At 41.2% G+C, this 19,298-nt stretch overlaps 1 protein-coding gene across 1 annotated transcript in view; it reads right to left on the bottom strand.

The window, feature by feature from the left end:
- Positions 1-19,298, bottom strand: part of DOK6 (docking protein 6) — a 363,336-nt gene that overhangs the window by 73,439 nt on the left and 270,599 nt on the right. Inside the window, exon 6 of the mRNA XM_045459263.1 lies at positions 2,737-2,875. Coding sequence (XP_045315219.1) covers positions 2,737-2,875 — 139 coding nt within the window. The remainder of the gene's footprint in view (positions 1-2,736; positions 2,876-19,298) is intronic.

The following is a 19,298-nucleotide window of genomic DNA, read 5'->3' as shown; positions in this document are numbered from 1 at the left end:
TTTAAATAAGCAAATGAAGAGTTAGAGGGTATTTAAGTACTATTTCAGAGTTGTTGGAACTTCTTTTTTCAAAGAGATGTGTGCATGCAGGGGTGCCCGTGTGGCTCACAGGTTAAGCGACCGACTCCTGATTTCGGCTCAGGCATGATCTCGCAGTTTGTGAGTTCCAGCCTTGCGTTGGGCTCTGTGCTGACAGCACGGAGCCTGCTTGGGATTCTCTCTCTCTCCCTCTCTCTCTGTTCCTCCCCTGCTAGCGCTGTCTCTATCTCTCTCAGAGTAAACAAACAAACAAACATTAAAAAAAAAGAGATGTGTGCATGTAGAGGCAGTCTCTTAAAATAAAAAGTAAAAATGATGCCCGGGAGACCTGGCAATCTTTACATATGGTCCCAGAATTGGAGGAATCTGGGCAGTTGAGTTGTGATAGCATGCCCTCTGAAAATCACCAGCTGGGTTTACCTTGAAAAATAGACTAGATATGGAAGAGTCTTATTAGCATGAACCTTCAGAGAAAAGCATAGCTGTGCAATTGTTTTTGAAATTAAACCAAATGCTCCATTTGCATGTGTGCACCAAACTGATGGAGTCTCTGATTTTGTGAGTTCTAGAAATAGTTTCTTTGGTGGAGCCGTACTGAGCCTGCAGTTTAACTCCTGTCCCACTTGTCCTTCCATCTCCAAGCACCAAGGTCCACAGCGCACCCCTCCAGCTGGAGACAGCCTGAGATCTTAGTAAGTGGACTGCTGGTTTCTAACCCCTTGACAGCAATCGCGTGGCTCCGCTCTGGGGATTTGCCTCTCAGCTGCACGGGACATTATCATGTTTATCACATACAACAGCATTAAGAGCAAATGTGAATTCAATTTTGTTTTGCAAATTTTTTGGCACAAGATTGTTAGACATACTCAGGAGGGATTTGAAAGATATTATTTAGCTACGGTTGGGAATAACAATTTAGTGTCTTCACAAACATTGCAAGTCTTATAATTATTCAAAATCACTCCTACAGATGGATCGCTGTTATAATAATGAAGCTTTTGTGGCACTTGCCGTGTGCCAGGTCTGTTCTCAGCACTTTGCAGATTTTAATGCAGATACCTCATAACGGCCAAATCAGTAGAACTGTTACGTCCTCATTTTACAGATAAAGGCAAATGAAACATTTGGAAGTTAATAACCCAGGATGCCCAAGATGGCATAGCCGGTAAAGGGTGGAATTGGGATGTGAACCCAGGACACATACTGAGTGCTTTCCCTGATAGTCAACAGTATTGGAATTTTCTTCAAGACAAAACCATTCAATGACTTTACTCAAGAGCATTTTGCCTGTTGAGAACAGCTCTACGTAAAGAACTACGACTGTTAAGTGTAGCTAACTGCTGTTAACTAATAGCAAGTGACATCACAACCGTTAATTTTGGTTGCAAGCATCAGATTCGGAAATAATTTGAAATCTGATAGTTCTAATTGCTCAGTGATTTAAGCCACTGGAAAAATGTCACATTAATTAGATAACTGTTACAATGGCTTAAATGTAACCCAAAACTTTCTTCAAGACTAAGTGATACCAATGTCTTATTAATGCTTCTTCAATTAAACACACAATCCTATTAATAATCCTACTAATGTTCAAGCCTTAATGTTCATCAAGGGATGAAGTGGTGTAATTCACCCCTGTGAAAGACCAAATGTCCCGTGTAAGCCTGGTTTTCACTTGCTACACTTAGGTATTAGGAAAGTTCTTTAAAGCATATTCTAGATGAAGAGATAAAAATGTGTATGTAGCATTGAGAAAAATTAGAGATGCACTAAGAATAACATAAGATTATACATTAAATCACTTTTTTGTTTTCTTATATTTAAAAGGTAGTTTTCTATGTGTCAAAATACTATGTAATGGAGAATTTAAAAAATCACAATAAATATAATACTACATATAGAACTCTGTAATCTTTAACCTGGGACAGAAGGATGAGTGTTCTTCTGGTGAGTGACCCACTTGTTTCCCCAAACTCTGCCTGTCCTCTCCCAAATGAAATTTAATGCATCTCTGTAAGTCCTGAAGACAGACAGAATCGTCAACTCTTAGGATTATGGCCAACAGTCATTCCGTTGTTTGCTTTTCAAAGAAGTTGGTAGTAAAGCTTACGATTTTTTATGTTACTTGTACGAGTTACTATTTCAGATTCTGTACTAAATTGCTCCCTAGCTAGACCAAAAACTCTAGCATGGTTCCAGAACAGGGTACCAGACAAATCATTCTGTTGGTAAACAGTGTAAGTTCCTTCTGCAAGTATTTTATTATTGGCTCTGAAACAGAGAAAGAGCTAGAAGCTTCAGAGAATCTAGGACAAATACAAAGACAAAAAGAAAGTGGAGTCCTTTCCTGAAGTAACTTAATTTTGCTGGTTATTTTGGGCCCACATCTGAATCTCTGATTGTCCGACTGTGTGCGGCAATATGCAGACAGCATTGCTTTGTATTTCATTCTCTAGGCACCGCACCCCTCCTTGAGAGAAGCATGGAGTGTAGGACTCCTTGCTAGTGGCCACAAATAACTCCTTTTTTGGCATATGCTGAATAGGGCATTAGAGGGATGACATTCAGTAGCTGGGGTGAGCTCGGGCCTGGGTGGGGTGGACACAGGGGTGCTGATGTGAATGGGCCCACATATACACGATGTGCATCAGACCTCAGCGACATTCAACTGTTAGGTTACCGAGGAAGGAGCCTTACCCGGGCTTTCTGTTCCATTTCTAGCATTAATCTTTCATGCTGCTCAGCTATGGCCAGTGTCGCAGAATGGACCTTCTGATAGATCATTTCTCCTTCCCTTGTTTGAAAAGTGAATAGTCCTTCTCCTGTGTCACACATTCTGTGAGAATAGAGATAGGGAAAGAGATGGGTCTTCATGTGTTCAAGTGCGTAACAGTTCTCCATGTAAAAGATGCCCTCGCCCTGCGGTTACCCTCCTCCTTGACTTTCATGGCCGTTAGTGAAGCGGATTCATCCTTGACCAAAACAACCAACCAACAAGCACCCCTTTAAATGGTACATGAGATGGAACTAAGGGCAAAAACTCATGTCTAGTTGGATTTTGAAGGATGAAGTATTCACAACACTGCACAGAAACAGACACCAAAGGCTTCAGTTACTGAAGTTCACCTGTTACCAGTTCTTACTAATGAAAGCAAATAGTCGTTTGCTTTGAGGATTTTCACATTTGTGTTATCATAACGCTGTTTCCAAGCTGTGATGGCTCTTGACATTTAAAGAACTTAAGAAAAGTCTGCAATTTTATTCTCGCTGTAGTAGGAACCAAGAAGACTACACATTTTATAGTTTATGGACTTGCATACATAGGCTGAAGCTGTTATTTACACTGAGTAACCCTTAGGTAAATCTTGTGCATCTTAAGAAACAACATGGCATAAAGGAGACCCTATTTGGATAAGAGAATTTTTGGTTTAAATTTTGACTTTGCCACTTACCAGCACTGTGAACTTGGGCAAGTTCAATAACTTGCCTATACCTCCTTTCCACAGCTCTAACATAGGAAAAATAATGGAGCCCGTCTCATAAGATCCTTATGATAGTTGGAAGACTAATCTAATATCCACTGTAGAGAAATGAGTGGAGTAATTTTAGTATTTTTCTCTGATGGACTGTTATACAGCAATTACTATTTCATTTCCGAGAGGATATAACAACATTAAAAATTCTTATTATGAACATTCATGAGGAAAAATCAGAATTAAAATTTTCAATTACTTAATTGTAATTACCTTTCTAAAACATAACTTTATTGGAATAAAGCCACTGACACTTTATTAAGGCAATAGGATTACAGGTAAATTTTATTAACAGAGACCAATTTTAAAATGAAAAATATTTCTAATTAATATTTTAAGCCAGCTTTTAAAAATAATTGGAGGCCTCCAGAAAGACCTCAATATCCATATGATGTTACTACCGAGATATGGGATATTAACTGAACTGCTGTGTCGTTGGTTTTCAGATTGTAACATCAAAAGATTTGCACGAGATGCTCTCGAGGCCAAACTCTGTCTTCCAGCACCACAAAGATTTTGGATTCTTCCCTATGATTCCCCAAGGAGTTTTCAGTAGAAAAGAAATGTCTCAAGAGGCTCCAGACATTACAGAGGCTGCGAATGCCATCCCTTAGGGCCCCATAGAGCCAGCACTTAGCTTCTGTGAAAAAGATCTTAATAAAATTCACACAGCGTGAAATGGAAAGTCTGGGGGGAAAATGAAGCGTTTTCACAAAGTGAAACAAATGAGCTTTCTTTGTTGATTCAGAGGAGTATACAAGTCCAACAGCCCGAGCAGGGCAACGATGGACAAGTAGTGAGCGCAGCCTGTTGGAGGGGGAGTTTTGTTCATTGTCATCTGAAAAGCACTGCTTAGTAGCCTTCGGAAACGAGATAATGAAGACACAAACTGTCATTCCCTACTCAGTCACCGAGATGCAAAGGTCTAACACTTACCCCCTTCCTGGGACTTAACTGCCCAGTAAGAGGGTTTGAAAGCTTGCAGGTTTTCTTCAGCCTCTGAAATACAGACTCCTGTAACCTTCAGCTTTTGATCAACAAAGAATTAAAACATGCTAGCATTAAAGAATGAAGACATTTTAGGGAAAGGTGTTCTTTCTTCAGCCTAGGTACCTAAAGCCAAGCTGGTCAAACTTCAGTAAAATTAGCTCATACTTCTGGCTTTCATCTGCAGTATCGGAATAAATAGTTTAGGTTGCCCAGGTTATTGTTTAGAACATGTTCTCTTGGGGCTGGTAAGAAACAGATACGGAGTTGTTTTTTGTTTTTCTTATGTGTCTGAATAGTTTTGTGGGAGCAAGCCAGTACTGGAGAAGATGGGGCGACAGACGAAGTCATTTTGTTGGCTATTGCCTTGCTAGTGAACATGTAGGTCCACGGACGAGCATCACTGGCCTCCTTGAGAACCTGTCCAGACTACTGGATCAGAACCTGCATTTCACAGTGTCCCGGGTGACTCCTGTGCATCTTATAGTTCGAGAACACTGGACTGCAGAACTCCTTCTACAGGTCACCTGGGACCCAAACGAGAACAATTTAGAAGCCATGTTTGTGCAGCTTCAGACCATGACATGTGAGACCGAAGTTCAGAAAGGAAGCCCCATGATGAAAAGGACAGAAAACCTGAAAGAATCATTTCCTTAACTTGGGAAGAGCTAATACAGAGGTGCTCCATGCATTTGAGTATCGTAACACACTCCTTAATTGCATTTATTTGGAGAAACAGTGAAAATATGGGCAATATATGTTTGTCTTGACTCCAAACTGAGTTTGATTGAAATTATAGACAATCACAACTGTTACCTCTCTTTACACTTAACAAGGTATTTTCACAAAATGAATACTTATTCTTATCTAAAACTGAATGTTAAAAAATATCATCTCTAAGGTCCCTTTCAGCTTGAAAGAACAATTTTAAAATTCTAAGTATGGGTAACACACTAATTTCCAGGGTGGTGGTTTTTTTTTTTTTTTTTTTTTTTGACATTTTGACATCGTGACATAAGGGACATTATAATAGTATAGAATCCAAAAGACCAAGGGCACAAATGTCAACAGTGTGTCATTGCCTGTCATGTTCATTTATCACACATTTATCAAGTAGGTACTGTAAGTCAGGTGCCGCCCTGAGTCTGAGGATAAAATGGATGGAAACATATACATGGCCCATCGTCTCTGAGGCTCTACAAATAGTGGGGAAGATAAGCATTGTTTGAGGAAAACACGCTTTGGTAGGTGGTAGCAGGAAGTAATGGGCCAACAGGAAGTAGTGGGGGGACCTGAACATGTTATTTTACCAAATTAGTCCTTACGTATTAAATGGGCGTTAGGGCGCCTGGGTGGCTCAGTTGGTTAAGCGTCTGACTCTTGATTTCAGCTCAGGTCAAGATCTCACAGCTCATGAGTTCAAGCCCCATGTTGGGCTCTATGCTGATAGTGCAGAACCTGCTTGGGATTCTTTCCCTCCCTCTCTCTTTCTGCCCCTCCCCCACTTGCTCTCTCTGTCTTTCTCTCTCAAAATAAATAAACTTAAAAAAAATAAAAATAAAATGGGGGCAACAAGACTTGGTCAGAAGATTGTTTCCATTTGCCTTTTAATTAAATCAAACACTGCGTGTAGCAGTGGTCAGGAAGAAATGAATTCAGCAGGCCTGGGATCTCTAAACCCTGCACCTTCCAAAGAAAGGCCTGTGTCAGTGTGGTCCCTTGGCCAGTTTCTGGACTGTAACCTCTGAGCCTTGGGAATATTCAGCCTGATAAGAGTGAATTTTTGTGTGCCTGAGGCCTTGGGCCAAGCTGTACCACTCTGGCCAGGTGAGTTAATCCTAATAATATGCCTGTTTTGCTCTGGTGGAGGCTGGAGTCTGAGCGGCTCACATTGAACCGGTAGACTCTGCCTGCCTGTATGATGGATCCTCAGTAAAACCCTTGCACGCCAAGGCTTGCGATAGCATCCCAGGTTAACACCGCTGCCCATGTCTTTTCCCACATCGTCACGAGGCAAACAAGCATCCGCCATGTGATGGCCCTGGGACGGCGTCCTGGGAGCCTGTGCCTGGTCCCTCCTAGACTTCCTTCATTGGTTTTAATCTGCACTTTCATTGCAGTAACCACAACTGTGAGTAGCATCGCTTTTTCTTTTTTTTTTTTTTTTTTTAAATTTTTTTTTTTCAACGTTTTATTTTTTTATTTTTGGGACAGAGAGAGACAGAGCATGAACGGGGGAGGGGCAGAGAGAGAGAGGAAGACACAGAATCGGAAACAGGCTCCAGGCTCTGAGCCATCAGCCCAGAGCCCGACGCGGGGCTCGAACTCACGGACCGCGAGATCGTGACCTGGCTGAAGTCGGACGCTTAACCGACTGCGCCACCCAGGCGCCCCATCATCGCTTTTTCTGAGTCCTGGGTCTATCTGGAGAAACACTGAGCCCGAGGGTGGTATTGGGGACCCCTCCACTCAAGGCACCACAGGCATCGGGTTGTCAATAGGGTTTGATGCAATAGGAGTCTAAGAAAATCCTAGAATTTTCCCTCAACGGCTCTTCCTGAAATTCCATTTATCCTTTCCTTATTCATCCCACCTCACCACTCACGTCCAGACTCATTCGAAATAAGGCTACTCCTGGTCTAGTCTCTGCTGTGTTACAATAAATAAGGACCAAGCAAAGCTCATGAGAATGTCTGTGTTCACAGGAAACGGGACTCTAAATGAGGTGCTCCACTATCGAAAGGTTCTCTCAATACCCCTCAAGGGGAGAAACAGCCCTAAAAGCGGGGGCCCTAGAGGCAACTGCATGTGAGAACAGGCTCACCTTGTAAGCTATTCAATGACTGCCCTCCTTTTCCTGCTTTTAAGTCTCAAAGTTAACTCTTTATGAAGGGGTGGCTTCAAATTTCCAGTCCTTTTCCAAATGACAAACACAAGACATTCACAAGTTATTTTTGAGAGGGAGAGAGAGAGAGAGAGAGAGAGACAGAGCATGAGCAGGGGAAGGCAGAGAGAGAGGGAGACAGAATCTGCAGCAGGTTCCAGGCTCTGAGCTGTCGGCACAAAGCACGATGTGGGGCTCGAACTCATGAACCGTGAGACCATGACCCGAACTGAAGTCAGATGCTTAACCAACCGAGCCACCCAGACACCCCAACGTGTTAGTTTTTAAAACTGAACCCAGATACTTTAAAATACTTATCTGTGGGTCTCTAGGTAAAATATTACTACAGATGAATCTGTAAACCTCTGGCAATGTCGTCCGTCTTGGCAGACGTATGACTTTGCTCTCGCTGTAAGCTGTGCAGTGTTGTAGACACATTTCATGACCAGATATTTACCCTCTGTGCACACAAAAATGTTAAACTCTCAGCAATGGAGGAGAGGAGCAAGGGCCCTTTCCTGAAAACCCCATGGTGTATCTACTCAGTATTTAAAATTTAACGTTTAATTATAGAAAGTAATGAAGTTCTTCAAAGCACAGCTTTTCTGAAGAGCGGTTAAAACCAATTAACACTTTTATTCCATTAACAGTTTAATCTTTATTGTCATCTAACAATGCCAGCATTCGGCTTTTCTTTTCGCAGCTATGAAAAGGCTGAAGTTTCTCTCGAGGAGCTCTGGTGAGTCAGATGTGGATCTGTGGCAAGTCAAATGGACACACAAAAGCAAGTCCAGAATTAGACCCAATTCATCCGGGAGGTAAATACGTGATGAACGTGATAGCTCGAGTTTGTAAGGGAAGCTGGACTCTCCGAGAAACTGTGTTTGGACACTTATCAGGAGGAAAAATGTTGGGTCCATGTTTCTACCTCCACTGACGCAAGTTGCAGAGAAAGCAAGTGAAAAAAGTTAGTAGAAGAAAATAAGGAAGAATTCATATATAAAGTCAAAAGGAGGTAGGAGTTTCAGGCTATGATCCAAGCCAAAAGGTGACAAAAGAAAAAAAAAAAAGGATGAATCTGCCTGAAAAAAAAGTTTTCTTTTTTTTCTTTTTTTATGTTTATTTATTTTTGTGAGAGATAGCAAGCCAGAGCGTGAGCAGGAGAGGAGCAGAGAGAGAGAGGGAGACACAGAATCCGAAGCAGGCTCCAGGCTCCGAGATGTCAGCACAGGGCCCAACGTGGGACTCTAACTCACGAACTGCAAGATCATGACCTGAGCTGAAGTTGGACCCTTAACTGACTGAGCTACCCAGATGCCCCCAAAAAATTTTTCCCAAAAATAAAAAAGAAATCATCAGATATCAGCAGGCAAAAAAATAGTAGGAAATTATTTGAAACTCACAACACTTGATAACCTCTCATCTATAAAGAAGGTATATAATGTCAGTACATTTTTCAGAGGGTTGTTTGAGCATGAAATGAATTAACATGTGTTCATCTTAAAAACAGTGTCTGTGAGTTTTTATTACCCCTTAAATAGTAGTATTATTTTCACTTCCAACACCAAATACGAAAATCGATACCTGAAACATAACACTAAATGGAAAAAAAAAGTGAGAGCAATATGCACACTGCACTAACATTTTTGTAAAAGAAAGCATGTGTGGGAAGAATTTATGTACACCTTCGCTTGCATATACATGAAACTCTGGATGAACGCACAAGAGAGTAACTGTGCTATTTGTTGGGGGTGAAGTGGGCGCGGTAAGTGAGGCTGTACGTATAGGAGGACATTTTTTTCACAAGTGCTTCTTGACGGAAACGGTCAAATGAAAAAAAAGGAGTGCCATTAGTTTATTGATTGGATTCAATGAATGAAAACTAAGTTGACATTAAATTTTAAAGCAAGGGTCGGAGGACTCTCACAGGGTTTTTGTGAAGATGTTATGTTTATAACGTGCCTAGCTCAGTCTCTGTCATATAGCAAATACACACACACGTACACACACAATCTCTTCCCAGTGTAGCACAGACATCTACATCTAATTTTCAAGACACGCAGGTTTGCAGAGTTCTGGTTTGTAATGAATTGAAATAACAGCAACCGTCACAGCCACGGTGGGAACAGTAGAGGTTACCACTTACGGAGCACTGACTCAGGCCGGGCTTGGTGTTAAACACAGTATGTGCGTTGCCTCATTGAGCCTCGACATCTCCAAGGCCCTCACCGCTTCCCATTACAGAAAACACCGACCTGAGAAAACTCAGCCCAAGGTCACTGAAATTTAAGTGGCTGAGCTGTGGTCTGAACCTAGACCTGTCATTTTGGAGGGAAGCTGATGATCATTAAGCTAGGTTTTGTTCATTCAAGATGAGAAGCAGAAAAGTGTGCATAATTCTTAATTATGAAAATTTCTGCAGTTGGAGAGAAAGAGAGAGCTCAGAATAGAACCTGGGCTAGAACATTCTGAAGGTGCTCTCTCCCCGTTTGCCTCTGTGCCTCTTCTGTCAAATCAGGTTCCCAAGAATATTTCTCAACGGTGCTCCAGTAGAATGCGTGTTGAGGTAAATCAGTCAAATAATCAATAAAACAGCTGAATCGCAGTCAAACCCGCTCTGCACTCCCAACTTCATGTAAAGTCCTTTGTAAGGAGGAAGGTATGCTAGAACATTTGCCATCCTCTCTGCCTCTTGACTGGATTACTGGCCGGCTCCAAACATTTAATGCATGTGGTGGCTGTTGGTTGATTTCACTGCTGGTACCTTAGGGATACAACGCTTTCCCTTAAACAAGTCGAAATACCCAAGACTGCAGGAAGCTCTTGATTTTAGTCCAGAATCTGCTGAAAATTAGCTTGGTGAAACGCCATTTTGATCCTTTATAAAACTACGTTTTTAAAAATTTATTTAATTTTTTAAGTTTATTTTTGTCTATTTTGATAGAGATATGGAGAGCAAGAGGGAGAGAGGCAGAGAGAGAGGCAGAATCCCAAGCAGACTCTTCCCTGTCAGCACAGAGCCCGATGCAGGGCTTGAACTCACGAACCGGGAGATTATGACCTGAGTCAAAATCAAGAGTCAGATGCTTAAGTGACTGAGGCACCCAGGTGCCCCAAAACTAAGTTGTTTTTTTTTTAAATGAAAGAGTTGATCTAAATGATCTCTAAGGCACAAATTTGTTAGAAAATTCTCTAAGTCCTCCACTCATGACGGCTGCTTCTCAATCACTTTCATTAAAATATCTCCATCTTTTCACATATTTTCAAAGTTTTAATTTTATTCCATTCTGTTTACTTTTTTTACTTTCAGATTTTCTCCTTTGGTTTCTCAACGCAATACAAAAGTCAGTCGAGTGTCCCTGAAATTTTGGCTTTAGCAAATCCTTGGAAGGAGATACATATAAGATGTTCCTCACGTCCCTTCCCTTCCCTTCTGCCTCCAAAATTTAGAAATGAGCAATCCACCACGTGAAGATGATCACAATTGCTACCATTACCATTATTCTACTGTAATATGTTTATAAGATTTAGGGAAAAATTTTTTTTAAAGGTTTACAGCTAATTTTATATCCATCCTGTACACATATCTCCTGACGGCTTTAGTGGAAGTTTAACATTCTTAACCTCCAAGTGTCAATCACAAAAAGCATCCGATGAATTCCATATGCTTTGTTGACTGAAATGACTTGAAAGTGATCAATGTGATGGCTACCTGACAAGTATTGATTTTGTAGTCCCTGATAGTAAAAAATAAAGCAAAATAAAATATAAAAGAGAATAGTTCTTTTTTTAAAGGACAATCCCATGGCATTAATGTATTCTTTTGAAGGGAGTAGACCAAACTGTCAACAGGAAAAGCAAGAACTGATACCTTCTTATGTTCTCTGCTGTTGTGCACTTGCTCTATTTTAAAACTCTTTTGGGGAGGCTATGGGTGTATCATCTGAAACAGCTACCAATGTATATTCAAACCTATTTGTCTGGGAAAGAGCTAATAACAAAGCAAGTCAAGTGAAAACTTAAATTCTGTCATTTAGAAATTATACTTCCTTTTGAAAGTGAATTGGACTGCCAAGTGATGGTTGGGAAATTTTTACAGTTTAACATGCAAGTTACTAATATTTACTCACTGAATTAGAAGAGCTACGCTTCTTTCCACCATTTTGAGAGGTCCCTAAAAATGAGATCATTATATTCCCTCAGAGCCAAACAGCCTGCAATCAGGGGTTACAAATTACATTTTTATTCTTTTTCTTTTGGCCCCAAACATACGTAATGAAGGTAAATTTTTAATCAAATGAAAGATAATTCAGTGTCTCAAGTGACCACAGAGGAAAGTGTTTAAACCAGATAGCCAAAATAGAAAAGAAATTCAAGCCTATACCTGATTTTACATTGAGTATGTCTTGCCTTGTCTTCTTAGGTTATTTTTATGCATTCATTGACATTTTTTTGGACATCAACCAACCACATGTCAGGCACTTTATTAATTTTTGGACAATATTTTTAAAAAGCATGTTTTAAAAAAAATGAGTAAATAAACATTAATTCAGGAACTGCGTTTACTCTCATTATATATATATTTACCTTTTCATTTAAAAATGCAGCAAATGAGTAGGTGATGAAATGAAATTTATAATATACTAACACATTTTGGAGATTAAGAGCTAGTGAATTGGTTATCTTTATTGCGTTAAAATTTTCTCTAGAGGTTTTTAGTTGACAGATCACTGGTAGAGTACAATTTTTAGTCTTTTATTGTCATTATCAAAATAAGCCACCCAGTAAAATGACACAGTCATGCTAATATACCAAGGGAAAATACTGATTGGTATTACAAAAGATGTGGGTACAGGCTTAAGTTACAGCTTTTTCACTCATATTGAAATAGAAATGAAAATTTAATATCTTGGTGAAAATGTGAATTTACTTAAATTTCAAAAATTGAAGAATTTCAAATGTAACTATGTAGATTTTTATAATAATGTCAAATGTCATCATTACAGGTTAATAAATCTTAAACCATAACCTTAACTTTAATTATTAATGTTTATTGGTTTATTTTGAGAGAGAGAGAGAGACAGAGAGAGAGAGAGAGAAAATCCCAAGCAGGCTCCATGCTGTCAGCACACTGCCTGATGTGGAGCTAGAACTCATGAACTTTGAGATCATGACCTGAGCCAAAAGCGAGAGTGAGACGATTAGCTGACTAAGCCACCCAGGCACCCCTTAAATGTTAATTTTTAAACCACATTTAAACTTTAAAGTCAATTTCTTTAAATATCTGAACTGGGAATATAGACAATGCTATTGTAATAGTGTTGTATGGTGACAGATGGTAGCTAAATTTGTGACGAGTATAGCATAATGTAGAGAGATGTTGAATTACTAAGTTGTACGCCTGAAACTAATGTAACATTGTGTGTCAACTATACTCAGGTAAAAAAAATTAAAATAAAAAATAAATAAAAACATGAATTGAAAATATGGTGAACAGATAATCTGAATCACCTTTAAAGTAGAAGCTAAGAAATGGAACCAGTATTTCCCCATCATAAATAAAAGTATCAATCATTTTATGTTATCCCCTGGTATCTTTGACCTTCTCAGGCATAAGAATTTGGGGCTCATCAGGGTTCATACTGACGTATTCTACTTAAGAACTAACCAATCATCTCTGTGTTTCCCCTGATAACTCAGGTATAAACTTGTATTAGAGCACTTCTAACATCTCACCACTTTTATTTTTTCATGTCTTCTTCCCTACTAGACTCCTAATACAAGACATGAAATGAAAGAAAATCACATTCACTCAAAAATCCTAAAAATCTAGAGACAAAGAGAATATAATTCCTTTCACTGTTGAAATAAGTTTTCCATCTCTACCCCTGATGATCCACCTTTACCTCCAATCTACCTCAAATGGTTTCCAGATTCCTACATACATCAAGTCACGGAACAAAGCAAACCACAAAAGAGATACTGAGGGGCGCCCGGGTGGCTCAGTCGGTTGACCGTCCCACTCTTGATTTCATCTCAGGCCATGATACCAGGGCTGTGGGAGCAAGCCCCTCGTCCAGTTCCATGTTGAGTGTGGAGCCTGCTTAGGATTCTCTTCCTCTCCCTGTGCCCCTCTCCCTCACTCATGGTTTCTCTCTCTAAGAAAAAAAAAAGTGTGTGTGTATGTGTGGGGGGATACTGATATTGAATAGTCTAAAAAAGAGGTAAAAGAATGGAACTTCCAAAAATGAAAAAAATACTATTTATCCTATTCTTACCCAATTTTGGTTCTCATTATTCCTGTTTTTATTTTATTTTACTTAAAAAAATTTTTTTTAACATTTATTCATTTTTGAGAGTGAGACAGAGCATGAGCAGGGAAAGGGCAGAGAGAAAGGGAGACACAGAATCCTAAGCAGACTCCAGGCTCTGAGCTATCAGCACAGGGCCCGACGCGGGGTTGAACTCATGGACTGAGAGATCATGACCTGAGTTGAAGTTGGACGCTTAACCGACTGAGCCACCCAGGCGCCCTTCAGTATTCCTGTTTTTAAAGTTAGATGGTTTGGCTATCTGATTAATAAAGTTTCTTTCAAACGTTCCTAAGCTTTGACTTAGTTCCATTTAAGGGGTAGTTTGCTTTAAACTCCATCTAGTAATAGCTGTGTCTCAAGAGATGGTTAACACCATTAACATGTGATTTCTTATGTTGCGTTTCTTTATTATTGACTTGGGCACTTTTACTTTCCCTGATTAGTAACTTCCATGTAAGGGTTAAGAGAGTGGAGGTGAATGGAGTCATCTCACTGCCCAGGTGTTCACAGAAGTAAAGGATGTGGACTCCAGAAGGAACCTGCAGGCCATACCAAGGTTCATTTATGTCCACTCAGATCAGTACAACTTATCATTTATTGAGCTTCAGTAGTCAAAAGGCTCCTACTGGAAATTCTCAAACTGCCTCACATCCTGATCACCACTACAGAGCCAAGAGCCCACTGGTCATGGCAGGTGTATTGGAGAATTTTATGTGTCAACCTGACTAGGCTACAGGGTCCCAAGGCATTTAGTTAAACAGTATTCTGGGTCTGTGTGTGTGTGTGTGTGCGTGTGCATGTGAGGGGGTTTATGGATGAGATTGACATTTGAATAAGTGGACTAAGGAAAACAGATCGTTCTCTCCATGGTGGGTGGGCTCCGTCCAATCCATTGGAAGCCTGAGCAGAAGAAAAGGGGATAAGGGAGAATTCACTCTTTTTGCCTATTTTTGAACTGGGACATTAGTCTTCTTCTGTGCTTAGACTCGAATTTACACCACCAGCTCTCCTGAGTCTTCAGCCTACTGACTACAGACGACAAGACTTCCCAGCTCCACTAATACAGCAGGCATATCTCTGTCTTCTAGCTGCGCTAGAGCTTCTTGTGCCTGTGGAAATCCGACATCCTGTCTCTGGGTGTTTGCAAGCGGTGAGTGGGATGCACGCAGTTGTCCCTGATGTGTCAAAAATCATGTGGGTGGTGGAGTGAGCAAAGAATAGAGAAAACTAGACTTTTCGAGAGGAATGTATTTCTGTTTTTGTTTTTGCTTCACAACGGACGTAGCGTTTCCAATTCTTACTGCTGAGATCTGCACAGACTTTTGCTTTCTGAGTCAGTACAGAGTGAAAAGAGAAGAGAACCACTGCCCACCAGACCCAAGGTGCCACTTTCTGTTCCTCAAACACAGCCCTAGACTTAGCTAGACTTGCGTAACAAGGGCACTTTCTCCCTAATCAGCCAAGAGTTTTTATCTGCGTTGAGTACTATTATTACAGCAAAAGAAATGTGAAGTCAGTAGTCTGCTTCTGAACTTAAAGTAAGATTTGACTCTCTCTGGCATGCTTTTGTAAATTTTCAAATGTCAGGTCTAGATGAGTAAGTCAGAGTTTTACTGTAAATCCTGGCTAGAGAGAAACTGAGACATGACTTAAGAGGTGACCCCGTTCCTTCTGGACCTGGGTGATGGTGGGGAAGAGAGAATAAAAAGAGGTAGAGAAAGCACTGGGTGATGCTCCCATATCCTGATGTTGCTCATCTGAGTGGAAATTTGGAGAAGGCAGGAATTAAGAAATTGGTGCCTAGTTTGAGCCAACAGCCCTACACGTCTGACTCCCCACATGCCTCAGTTTGGATGCAGAACATCTAGAAAGTCTTGTGCAGAGGATCCGATTGGGGCTGAAGAAGGGGATATAAAAATCCTAAGATTAAGGAAATTCTTTGATCAGTGGATCCAGTGAAAAGTGCCGGCACATCCCCCCCAAAGGACAAACGGATACACTTCAGCAGGTGCCAACGTGGGGCAGACCAGACCAGATGGCGCTTGATCTGAGGTTTCTTTACGACCTAAGGCCACATAAGTCTGTTGTGTGTTCCAACAGCATATACTACATAAAACAGAAGAAAGGAGAGGAAACCAGTATGTTGCCAAGATGACATACCCAAAAATGACAACTTAAAATGACATCCTTCTCATTGAGAAGGGGCTTATGAACAATCTTAGATAGAATATAAAAAATATGCATTGTCTTTGCTCAACTAAGTTATGTTACATTCCAGAGCCAGCTATAGTTGTGAAATAGCTGCCATTGCAAATAGTGACAGCCTCACTCCCTTGTCAGAGAAATTCACTGGCAAAGCTTTTCATTTCCTTTGACCTCACATTTACATAGTCTTCCGGTCAGCTCTACAGTCTCTCCATACATTCGAGGGGAAACAACTTTCCAGGTTTCTGCCCACACCTTTTTCCGATCCCTCCGCCATATTGTTCCTGGCTTTTACAACCATTTGAGGGATGGAGTAAAATGAATGTATTTTATTTTGATAGGTGTTAATACTGAAGAGGTTCTTGTTCTTGACAGAAAATCATAAGAGCCCAAACCAAAAAAATGTATTCTTAGAGGTTGAGCATGTAGGATGATTTGTGCTAGAACAGGCTCCAGTGACCCAAATGTCAGAAGATGCCAGCTGAAGAGGGGGTCACGAGGGAAGGCACATGTGAGCACTGGAATCCTTTCTAGTGTTACTGTTTGCAACTGGAGTTAGGAGAGTATGAGTGAGTGAGCCAAAAGCAATCTTTCAGGCGACATGAATGCTAGGTAAGAAAGGGGAGAAAGTGGAGAAAGTCTATGGGGTGCGAGAGAGGAGTGGGGAGAGAAGCAGTGAGTCAGATGGTGACAAAAATCAACAAGGATTAGGTGGAGGAAATGCTTATTCAAACGGGAGCATCTTTCAGTGGATGAGCTGGCTGTCTGTATCCTAAGGACAGAAAAGGTCCCAGGAACCAGAAAGGAAAGAGTGACGACCAGAGCAAGCAAAGGAAACAAAGCCGACTTTAAAATGTAAAAATTATTCTCAGAGTCTCATCCTCAGAGAATATTCTAGACAGACCTCTCCTTGCTCATTCTGCCCATAGTCCTGGCTGAGTGGACTGACTGCATTTCCCTGGTAACTTAAGCCTCGGGTGGGTGAGGCTCTCACATTCTCCCATTCGGTGACACAGGGGATAAGCTAGGAGACACGGGGGTGTGCCTCAGTGTTAGCCAGTCAGTTGTGAAGTACAGACTCAGGAGAAGGTGAGCAGATCTTGGCAAGGGTGTGTAGCCTTTTCCTGAGTTTTTATCTTGCTGTTCCATTTTATCTAATGTTAGGTATACTTTATTTCATGTGATGGATTCCATAAAGCTTCAGACAACAGGGGCTGATTCTATACTTTATTTCTTAAATGTTAATTTATTATTTTGAGAGAGAGAGAGAGAGAGAGAGGCAGATAGAATCCTGAGCAGGCTCTGCCCTGTCAGTGTGGTGCCTGACGTGGGGCTCGATCTCACGAACCGTGAGATCGTGACCTGAGCTAAAATCAAGAGTTGGGCGCTTAACCGAATAAGCCACCCGGGCGCCCCTGATTCTGTATTTTAAATAAACACTTTAGGTTGTGACTTCTGCACATCTAAGTTTGAAACTAGTGCTTTTAGAGCAAGCCCAGGGTGGTTTCTGCTCCTTCCAATGTAGGAGAGGACTACACCCACACAGACCCTTCTCACAGGATCAGATTCTCTTTAGCTCATTCATTCATTCCACGTTTACCTATCGTTCACTGTGTGCGGTGGCTTGGCCCAGCCCAGGACAGGCTGCGCAGGTGGTGGTCTGGAAAAGCTACACGAGTGAGATTCTGGTGCTTTTTGTTAAGTAGTTCACACTCTCTCTACACCACATCTCCACGCCTGGACCCAAACCCATTCCTTTCATATTTCCAGAAATATCTCCAATCGTTAATTAAGCACCTTCAAGAGACAGGAGCGGCTGGTGGTAGGATGGAATTAATTACTTATGTAACCGAGAGGTATTTATAGAAATAGAGTTTTGCTTTTCTGGAGGGGGTACTTTCAAGTCTGTAGAGGTGGAGGCCATGACCACGTTGATCTTGCCAGCCAGACTGGCTTCCTGGTGCGTCAGGAAGAGAAAAGGAGATAAGGAAACCCTAACTTGTAGACACGCCGACGGAACATTCCTGACAACTGTGGCAAGAGCTGGTCAAGGCACCTGATGCAGCTAATTTAAGAACTGGCCCCTCTCCAGGCTCCTCAGCTTCTCTCCAAGAGTGGCCAGGCAGAGAGAGGGGGAAGACAGATGAGCTGGCCGCCCAGCATCTTCTCCGGGCCGCCTTCCCAGCTCAGGATGAGAGGCCGTGGGAGCCCCAGGGAGACAGGACTTTACGGGAATCTTTTCTACCAGTCTCAGTCTGGCACCAACTGTTGTAAAGAATGGCATAAAAATGCCATAAGGAAAGTAGTTGAGGGAAATTTACTCTTTTACCCTTGAGACCTAATGGGAATTCAAGCAGTATGCATTTTATTTTATTTTTCTTAATGGTCAAAGCCCTTGGCTGCATACTGTAAATACCTATCGTGGATCAAAGCAATCTTAGTGAAAAATATTCCTTCCAGCTTAGCTAGTTGTTAAAGCTCCGTGAAGTGCTCGTTTTAAATGCCATCTTCTCCATGAACAAAAAGATCATTTGTTGCCAAGTTAGATGTGTATGATTTCATTTTTTCTTATTGCATATAAGGATGTTTATAGAATCTCAATTATATAACGTTTTGCATTGCTCTGTTATCTACCATTCTGAATGCTTGAACTGTAAAGTTATGTTTATATAATTCATACTATTTTTTTTTTCCATCTAGGGATTGATTACTCCTTCCAGTTCCCAACGGTTATTTCTCTTGCAACTTTCATTAGGTTTTCCTGCAAATTGAAGGGGAGAAGAAATAAGCAAGGTAGAAAACAAGAGAACTGAAAAGCAATTCTCCTGTGCCTTTCCAATTTATGTCAAAGGAAGTGGTAAAGGTTTTGAGACCATGGTTAAGGGATGGAGTGGGACTCGGCTGCACATGACGGTGGGAAGGAGAGCGCGGAGAGATGAGAGGATGCCTTGGGAGGTACATGGCACATTGGGAAATACACCGATGAGGAGCCGGAGGGCTTGGGCTCAGCTTGGATGCTTTGGAAAAGTCATCGGATCTCCGAGTCTCAGCTGCTCATCTATAAAACGATTTGCCTTATACACTTTATAGGATTGCTATGAAGAACAAATGTGAAGCTGGAACTGTCAAGCACATTGAAATGAAAAGTCTTAGCGTGATTAGGAGCGATGGTTTTACAAGAGAGCTATGATAGTTGGAGCCTGACGCTAAAACATCCTCCTTAGCCAATGTCCTCTTGTTGTGCTTCTGAGCATCCTTGGGATGCTGCTGCATTTTTCTGTTTGGAGACGGTGTTTCCTGTTCTCAAACTGTGACCCACAAGGCCGGTGACGGGCC

This window comes from Leopardus geoffroyi, chromosome D3 (genome assembly GCF_018350155.1).
Source record: "Leopardus geoffroyi isolate Oge1 chromosome D3, O.geoffroyi_Oge1_pat1.0, whole genome shotgun sequence".
Lineage (NCBI taxonomy): Eukaryota > Metazoa > Chordata > Mammalia > Carnivora > Felidae > Leopardus > Leopardus geoffroyi.
The sequence above is the reverse complement of the archived record's forward strand: the minus strand, read 5'-3'. Positions and strand labels throughout refer to the sequence as shown.